The sequence below is a fragment of the Cupressus sempervirens genome, chromosome 5, assembly GCF_028749045.1.
Source record: "Cupressus sempervirens isolate cs-2001-9-10 chromosome 5, ASM2874904v1, whole genome shotgun sequence".
Classification (NCBI taxonomy): domain Eukaryota; kingdom Viridiplantae; phylum Streptophyta; class Pinopsida; order Cupressales; family Cupressaceae; genus Cupressus; species Cupressus sempervirens.
In genome coordinates this window covers 9,585,810-9,595,689 of record NC_143122.1, presented here as the reverse complement: position 1 = coordinate 9,595,689, position 9,880 = coordinate 9,585,810, and the positions used below count along the sequence as shown (strand labels likewise).

At 32.7% G+C, this 9,880-nt stretch overlaps 1 protein-coding gene across 1 annotated transcript; it reads right to left on the bottom strand.

Annotated features, from left to right (window-relative positions):
- Positions 1 to 1,154: 1,154 nt before the first annotated feature.
- Positions 1,155 to 4,161, bottom strand: LOC149554341 (wall-associated receptor kinase 2-like). The gene is made up of 4 exons (XM_089828446.1): positions 3,229 to 4,161; positions 2,958 to 3,104; positions 2,670 to 2,855; positions 1,155 to 2,581 (listed from the first exon to the last, which is right to left on the bottom strand). The coding sequence occupies exons 1-4, from the start codon at positions 4,106 to 4,108 to the stop codon at positions 1,407 to 1,409; spliced, it is 2,388 nt and encodes a 795-aa protein (XP_089684572.1). The 5' UTR covers positions 4,109 to 4,161; the 3' UTR covers positions 1,155 to 1,406.
- Positions 4,162 to 9,880: the final 5,719 nt, after the last annotated feature.

Genomic DNA, 9,880 nt, shown 5'->3' with positions numbered 1-9,880 from the left:
GGAAAGTTAAACAATGAACATTTTTTCCCAAATGTGACTAATGTCAAGTTTTCTTGTGAGAGTAATGAAGTCTTGTAAACCTAGTGATTGGTGGGATGAGTCCATTTTCTTCCTATAGAGCTCTACATCACCAACCCTAAAGATTTGATCTAGGATTCCCTTGTCTTCCTAAATGGATATATGTTTTGCCAATAGATATGAAGTTGTCATTCCTGAAATAAGAGCCGAGAAGTTTGGGGATCCTAGATCTCAACATAGAGTGGCGATCATCCTTTATTAGCAAACCCTAGAGGTTGGCTAGGTTAGAAAAAGAATTTCCCTATTATGCAAAAGAAAAATAAACCCTAGAATGAGCCTTTCTTGCATCGTTCACATAAAGAGTTCGCTAAAACCTCACTTTTTGAGGATTTTGGAAAATAAAATCATTAATCTTAGTGTTGTGAGTTTAACATTTGAATTTCCTATAAGTTCAAATTCATCTAGTTTGCTATCGTGTTTGTAAAACCTTCAAAATTATTAATAGACAGTCTTTGAGAATTAATCATAAAACAACTAGTATTATCTTATCAACTAGAAGGTTATAGGTTACTTTCATTTCTCCATCTTTAAAAATTTTCACTCCTAGTCATAAATGTATTAATCAAAAGCACTGATGAGTATGATCAAATACAATAAATAATATAATTATATGCTTATTTATATATAAATTAAATATAATATGATAATATATAGTTAAAACTTACAATTATATATAAAACTTTCAAAATATCAAAATCGTCCCCCAAAAATATATAGTAAATAAATCCATGAAACATTTTTTACAAGTTTCGAAGAGAATTTGAAACCCTTTAAAACAAAAACTATTAGGGTAACACCAAAAAGAAATGACCACTAAGATAAAGATATACAAAATTAAAGAAAAACTAGAAATTGTCAATTTCTAAGACTAACAATACTCAAAATTTTCAATTACCTTCAATTCGCTGATAGAAACATCTTAGAAACAATATTTATAGTAGATGAAAGAAAAATCACAAGAAATGTGACAAATACTAGTCCAATAAGTATGCAACCAAATGGTTTTTATTATTATTATAAAGAAATAATACATAAATGGGAAAAAAAACATAGTGAAAAGACTGCCCTCAACAATAGAAGCAACACTCTTATCATCATAGTCTCGTGAAGGACACATAATACATCAACATGAACAAAGTCCAATAGCAGCAATACGAATACACAGTATATGGAAATAGACCTATAGCTCAGAAACAACTGATTGCTTGCCAACGATAAACCCACAAAACGGTAAATAAAAACGGGCCACTGAGATAAACACCTAATAGAAAGGGCGTCCAACTCCTACTGTTTGAAGCATCTCATAACATTATAATAGTAGATGTAGATCAGCGTCCATGAACCCTCGACATCTCTGTGAGCTGAAATAGTGAATTCATTGACCCACTTTGACCCCCACTTGAAATCTGGTGGTCGAGGATGTTTAAACATGGAATTGATGTGGCAAGTGTTGTACTGGAAGCTCCAATCTCCTCAACCTTCATCTTCACCTCTCTCATTGATGGTCTTTCACTTCCTTCTGCACTAAGACATTCTCTAGCTATGTTTGCCACAGCTGTCATTTCATTCAGATTCTCTTCGTTCTGCACTCTTGGATCTAAGATTTCAGTCAAGCAGTTGTCCTTACATTTGAAAAGAAAGAACTTAGATAACACGATTTCCTGTGGAGGTCTTCCGGGAGACAGGGGTTCTCGACCGGTGAGAAGCTCTGCAAGAAATACGCCGAAGCTGTACACGTCGCTTCTGTCAGTGAGCATGCCCGTGTCGAAGTATTCAGGATCCATGTAACCACACGTGCCCATTACATTGGTGATGAGATGCGTATCATTTCCACCCAGAAGCCGAGATATCCCAAAATCTGCAACTTTTGGAGTGACGGTGTTGTCCAGAAGAATGTTAGATGACTTCACGTCTCTGTGAATGATGGGGCGATCTAATTCTGAATGGAGGTATGCCAAAGCATCTGCACTGCCTATGGCGATTTGCAGGCGACTCTGCCAAGACAAATGACCGGAGCGCAGCTGATGAGAAATTGTTCCCCCGTCAACAAATTCGTATACCAGAATTGGAGATTGTGTTTGCAGGCAACACCCAACCAAGCTCACCACGTTTTTGTGACGAAGACCAGACAGAATCACAATTTCGTTGATGAACTGGTTCATGGCTTCCTCGCTCTCTGCACCAATGGGAAATTCTTTGAACTTTTTAATGGCCACCGTTGTACCATTTAAGAGGATGCCCTTGTATACCGTGCTTGACCCACCGCTACCAAGTTTCATCTCATCAGAATAATCTCGGGAGGCACTTTTGAGCTCACTTTCAGAGAAGATCCTGAAATTTTTGCCATCCCTTTGTTTGCCCTTATCTGCGAGGATTCTCTCTAGCAAGAAACCTCCGTTTGACCGAAAGTACTCATCCCTCGCGTGTTTCAGGTAACGCATTCTCAGCCACCACAATATTCCGATCGCTGCTAAACAAACTACAACAAATGAAGAAACAGAGCCTGCCAACGCACCCATATTAATGACTCACTGACAAATATTTGAAATTAGAAAACTGCATAAAAGATTGTGGATGGGGCGCATACTCACCTATAGTTGCAGCCATGACGGTTTTATTTGAGCTTTCGGACTTGCATCCTGACCCATTCTTGAAGCCATCTCCCTTAAAACCCTTTGCACACGAACAACTGTACCGACCTTCCGAGTTATGGCATATTCCTCCTCCTTCCTCGTCAACACACATGCCTCTATATTCAGGACTACATTCGTCTATGTCTGCATTCATCACCATCATCATCGCTACGAGCTTTTTTCAAGAGGAACGATTATAAAGGAGAAACTGTGGTTTAAATTGTGAAAAAGTGGGGAAGAATATACCTCTGCAACCAGTATCATTGGAGTAACCATTTCCTTTGTAACCCTTTGCACACGAACAATTGTAGGATCCTGCCAAATTATAGCATATTCCTCCTTCCTCTCCTTTAACGCACATATTCATCTTCTTATCACTGCACTCGTCTATGTCTGAACAGTAATCATCACTACGATTAGGATACTCCACAGTTTTGAAAATTGAGAGCAGCATGATAATGAAACAATAAAACAAGATAACACTGAGAGTTTTAATTTAGGAAACTGGGGGGTATACCTGTGCAATCTGTGCCATTCGAGTAGCCGTTTCCCTCGTACCCAGGAAGGCATTTGCATACGTGGCCTAGTCCAGAAGGGGAGTCAATGCATTCTGCATTGATAGAACAAGAATAATTGGCGGTTCCTTTGGCCATGGAACAATTCTTGAGGCCGATACCCCAGTTAAGGCGGAGACCATAATCTGCCTTTATGCCATCCCAAAAGAGGTTTGTTTTGTCATCCAATACTTTGAAGGTAGACGGATCCATTATGGTTGAGAAGCCACATTTTTCATCGAATTCGTGGGTAGTAGAATTACGCAAACCAAACACACCTCCACCTGTCAGATTTAACCACCTATAGTTATCTGGAATGGTAATTTCACAGCAGCCATAGCGACAGTATGGCGGATCACTCTGAAAGACACATGGTGATATACATCTAGCATCTCCCCATTTATAGCCAAATTTATAGGTACCGAAGCTATTGCAGCCAATAACAACGAACTTATTGGACTTGGAAATAGTAAATGGACCCCCGTGAGGTGGTTGAAAGAAGCTCGATGCACTCGTGTCTGGATCACACGACTGGACTTTCAACGAAACCGAATTTATGAGGAGACGGCCCGTATAATCGATGTCCATAATCTTGCAAAAGAATGGTGGAAGGTGCTTCTGTGTAAATTTACCAAGATAGGCCTTGAAGAATGGAGTGAACTTCCCAGTATCTATTTCCTTCTCGCATGTGATCTGAAAGCCAGGGTATCCACAATCAGACTTTCCAATCCAAAAAGGGTAGCTCACATTAACGGAGCCACACCTTTCAGGAAAGCATTTCGCAACACTAAAGCCCACCAAACAGACAGAAATAACACAGCGAAGAACAACTGCGAAATTCATTGTGACCTAAACTGGCTGCTCAGTTATCGAAAACAACCACAAAAAAAACGCGTATCTTACAAGAATGAAAAGCCGAGTAAAATAGAGAGCACAATGTATTATTGACTTGACCGCAGAAGACTACTGTGCAACATATCTATGTATGTATGGTATGGCATAGCATAGCATAACGCTCAATTGTTGTCCTTTGTTGTTCGTATTTATGTCTTCCACGGCTATCATCTTGTTTTTTTATTTTAAATTAGTTGCATTTTCAAGCTGTTTGCTTTTATTTTTCTTAGTGTTTGAGATTCATAAAATTTTAAAATGAGTAAAATGTTTGCAAATATATATAGACTAATTTACAGGATGTGAATTTAAATGTATTGGAAACTTAATTTAAAAATTAATTATCATATTTTTTAAATACATTTATTTCATTTTTAATAGTAGTAATTTTAAATTAAATTTTATATTTCAAAATCTTTTGTAAACATGCTTATATATAAAATTAAATTAAAACTAAAATTAATAACATAATTAATAAATAAATAAAATATTCTTACAAATATAATTGCATATTCTTATTAAAGATATTTATTAAACTTAGTTTATTTTGTATATTGTGTTTGTTTGTTTAAATTTATTTATCAAGTTGTTCAAATTTGTTATAATTGTAATTTTTTAATTACTTACATAATTTGATACTATTTTTCAATTTTTTAATTTGTATTTCTTATTATTTTAAATGTAATGTATCCATGTTAACATAATTGTTACATATATCCTAGGGATTCTCACAAAGCGAAACAAAAACACAAAAATCCTAGAAGAGTCCTTACTATTGGAAACCCTAGCAAAACAAAAAAATGTGTCATCTAAAACTAGCATGGCTAAAACCCCTAAGAAGAGTATAATTGTTAGGGAAATTGAAGGAGACATGAAAATGAAGGCTCAGGGTTATTATATTGAGTCTAGCTCTAGTGAAAGGCGATTAGAGAGATTGAAGGTTAAAAATGGTAAGAACTACAAGGAAGATAACATAGAGGAAAGCCAGGACCAAAATGAGGATGAAACCTATGATACTGAGATTGAAGAAACTTCAGAGAAAGCATAGAATAGTGCCACAAAGGGGAAATTTGAAGCCAAAGAGGATAGAGAAGAGTCGAAGGAGGTTGAACAAGAATCCCAGGAAGCCCATTTTGAGGTACTTATAGAACCTGATGTTTCCCCAAAACCAACAACCCTAATATGGAATTCAAAACCCTAGTTAATATGGAGACTAGTGAGGAAAGCAAGGTTGAAAATATAAAAAGGGACTTGGAAGATCACATTAAGGTTCTTAATGAAAAAGTGATAGCTCTAAACAATTTATTTGAAAATGTCATTTATGGTATAGAGTTGGGAGTGACTATCTCAACTAAATGGATAATCCAAAACGAGATGATGAGTAAGGCCATCTTTGGTACAGTCACGTGTCATACAAAACTCAAGAAAGCTAGCGTGAAGAAGAATGACATTCACGTGAAAATGAAGAGTGTGGGGGATGTTCACAACTGGACCAAAGATCTCGGGCACTTGCTTGAGGATTGGGAGAATATTAAAAAAGCCTTGTTCCTAGTCTTGGCTTTCATTTTTTGTTCATCTTAATGTTCAGTACTTTTATTTTAATTCTATTATGGTTGGTTGCGGTCCTTCTTGTAATTTTGAGACACACTCTAAATACTATTATGTTTAATCTGGTTTATGTTAAAGTTCATTACTCTAAGACTCAATTATCCTTTTTGATCATCAACAAGGTTTCAGCTAATAAGTTAGAGTCTAGTATTAGTAGAACTTACTCTATTTTTAAATTAATTTTTAGTTTGTGGAGGATCTTTAATAGTCTATGTTACAGTATTGGTCTTTCCTACTGCTTGACTATAATGGCTCTGAGCAGAAAAGTTCTTTTTCCTTAATGTTTCTCAAGTTAGGGACCCTTTTCTTGCCTCCTTTAATTAAAAACATAATTGTTACATATATTGAAGATAAGGTGTCTAGAAAGTAAAAATAGTGATATATTGTAGCCATAAAATTGTTGACCATTATGATTGAAACCATCTTGAAATCTAGTAAGTTTGAGAGGTAATATCAGATTTGTAGTATGTGCAAGTTAGCATGAAACTTTAAAGATGCCAATTGTAATGCTTACATTTATGAGTAGAGACACATGAAAATATCCTCATTTAATGTGATTGATACCATGAAAATCAATAAAAAATTCTAATAGAGAATAATAGTTTTATAAATTATTAAAATAAAGTTTTTCTGATTATTAAATGTTTACTTTTGCTAATAGTAAAATGTTAAGGTTTTTTTTACCTTATATTTTACTTATTAACATTTTTACATTCTTGTTTTAAAAATAATTATACCATTTTGGTTGTAATATGTAAAGTTTTACCTACTATTAAATGTTTACTTTGCCAAATGTAAAGTGTTAGGCTTTAGTTTACCCTATATTTTACCAATTAAGTTTTTTAATTCTTTTTTAAAAAAAATATCATTTTAGTTGTAAAATGTAAAGCTTTACCTACTATAAAATGTTTACTTTGCCAATTATAAAATGCTAGGCTTTAATTTACCCTATATTTTAATAATTAATTTTTTTCATTCTTGTTTTACAAACAATACCATTTTAGTTGTAAAATGTAAAGTTTTATCTACTATAAAATATTTACTTTTCCAATTCTTAAATGCTAGGCTTTAGTTTACCCTATATTTTACTAAATAATTTTTTACATTCTTATTCTAAAAAATAATATCATTGTACAATTTATAAAACTAATATTACCAAATTATCTTTTCAATCTCTTCAAGAGTATTAAGTTCACTTTAAATAAATAAGTAAAAACTATTTTTTATCATTTACTAATTATATTAAATAAATTTTTAAATATTTCCTTTATAGGTAATTATTTATAAATTTATAAATATTTCTTTTATAGATAATTATTTTTATAAAAAATCCAAGACTAAAATTAATTCAAAATAAAATTATTTAAAAGTATTGTGATTATTAAAAATATATATTTTAAACAATATAATAAGTTAATTTCCAATTTAAGTTTTTATTATTAAATTTTATATAAATTAAAATTCATGTTTTTAAATTTTCATATAAACTTAGATTGCACGAGTAAAAACATGGTTTCAAAAATTTCACTTTCATGACTTTTTATTTTTTATTATTGTTAATTAATAATACAAAATATTCTAAACAAATTGTTTTTATTTGGAATAACCAAATTGCTTGACATATGTAAAATCGCCTAGCATATGTCAAATCATCCATCTTGTCTCTTTTGTAAGGTGAAAAAGGGAAGATATATGAATGGTTGTAATTACATACATGGCATGGATAAAAAGTAGTGTAAATATGTTGCACTTAGCTGGTGTACAATAGGGACAACACTGACTACATTGCAACATATTTGCACAGGTTGGATGTCATTGCCCCCATACACATAGTCATGGCCATTGGCATGTAGGGTATCTATCGAATCACATCCATGCCCTCTACTTATTATTTAGGAAATTTAATGTTGTCAAAACTGCACAAACGGTAGGGTATATATATATTTTTTGGAATTAACATAATTTAACACATTCTTTTATTTTATTTTACTTTTTTACGTGATAGTTTTGAACTTTAAAGTGAGTTTATTTAAAGAACATTTTTAATGAAAAATTAATGAGTTGGTAAGAATAGGTCAAATATTATTAGTCCTTAATGCACAAGAAAGATCAACAAAGGTTTTTCTAGTAGTCTTTTACTATTAATGGTTTATCCATGGTGATGTACTAGAGGGAAACCCCCTTATTTTGGCTTCTTATAATATAAAAAATGTTTAATTGAGAATTCAATTTTAACTTAATTAATAAAGTTCAAGAGGAATGTAGTATAACCACAAGATAGCTTTCCACTCAATTTTTTGTGAAGTTAGAGGAGAAGAGACAAAGAAGAATTGAAGAGGATAATAAAATGGGAGAACTCAGTAAAATGTGTACTTTGATAAGATATGAATAATTGAATAATGTCTTAAATAGTGTGAGACCATTGTTAAGAAAATAGATGAGGACAATCAAATTGATGATCTTGAAGCTACTATTGCAAATGTTAGGGATAGGAGGAAAAAGGGTAAAGGCTACACTATATTACACTAGGGTTTAATCTTGTATGTTTAAAATTTTCATCTTGCCCTAGCCCCACCTAGTAATGGTGGAATTTATTTTGTAAACCCCACTCCTCATCCTTCTCCCTCTTCCACACCCTCAAGAAACCCTAAAAAGAATGGTACACAATAAGCATAGAAGTTGAATTTAGGAAAGAAAGAGAAAATTAACCTTATTGATTTGGAGGAATAAAATGAGAGGGGTAAAAGGAGATCTAGGAATTGACATATTGCATGTAATTTTCTAAAATGTTTATGATAAAATTACATGAGACTTGGATAAAATTCTTGAAAAATGACTTTTAGGAAGTAAGAGAACTGGAAATTCACATGCTTCCATGTATAGGAGTACAATGAAGGCATACCAAAAACATAAAATACAATTGTTAATGTACTATCTACTTCATGTTATTAATAAATAGAGGTAATAAGGCATGTAACAAAATGAGAGATAACACACCAATACAATCTAATAAGATTTACCATGAAAACAAAAACTCGTTTTAAATTAGGTCTAAGAATGTAAATGACAAGTATAAATTTAAGGATATCGGGTTTACCAAAATCAAAGTGGAATATTTACTCACTTCTATGGGAAACCTAGGAATAATTGGTCTATCTTCCTATCAATACATTAAAAAAGAGTATATATACTAGGTGTAAGATGACTTAAGTATTGAATGGATGTAAGGGTTCTTCTCTACCATAATGAAGGTTGAATGTGTTAATGGACAATCTAGAACCAAGAAGAGATAAAAAGATCTATTTTTAATCAAGAATAGATATTAGATTAATAAGAAAATTTTAAGGTCAAATTTTAAAAGAAAACATAATGATTGATCTACACTTAAAATCTCAACTAATTCTTCCCATCAATAAATATTAGGTAGATAGGGGTAACTAGGCTTTCCCGTGTGGGTCAAATTCACCCTTAAGCCAAAATAATATTTTAGATCCAAAAATTAAAAAAAGACTCTTAGGCCTTCCTAAATCCAAGGTGAATGCTTTGATACATCTCTTTTATAAATACAAAAAAAGGACAATGTTGCAAGCAAGGGGTTTTCCCATCAAAATCCTCTTTATGAATTAATCTTTATTTAGAAATGGAATTTCATGAGAGGTTAGTAAGTACATTGTTATTTTAAAAGGGTTGATAAGAAGCTTACTCCTTGACAATACATGTGCTTTGCAAAGCTAGATCATGAGTATTCATGCAATAACATAGCTGCACAAAGACCTAAAATGATATCATAAAATACATTCTTGCATAGGGATTTCTAGGATTGCCACAACAAAGAGATGACATGTTTAAACTCATTATCTTCTATTTGAATGGTTAAATGATTTCTAGGATGGATGGATTCTCTTGTAATGTGAGGTGATGGATACTCAACTGAATTAGAACATCTTAAAATGGGAGAGACAACATTCCTTTTATACCTATCTAATCCATTGTGAGGATTGGGAGTTGAAGTAGGGCTCACTTTGAACATAAAATCACACCTAAATCATAATATTGATCTCCAATTTAAATTTAGGCCTAAGTTAGCATGACAACGGAAACTTCCAATGATAGGGT

Coding starts and splice junctions, on each gene's coding strand:
- LOC149554341 (XM_089828446.1), bottom strand. CDS start 4,108: ATGAATTTCGCAGTTGTTCTTCGCTGTGTTATTTCTGTCTGTTTGGTG. Junction 3,105..3,228: donor GAATGGCACAGATTGCACAG/GTATACCCCCCA, acceptor ATTACTGTTCAG/ACATAGACGAGTGCAGTGAT. Junction 2,582..2,669: donor CGTCATGGCTGCAACTATAG/GTGAGTATGCGC, acceptor GTGCGTTGGCAG/GCTCTGTTTCTTCATTTGTT.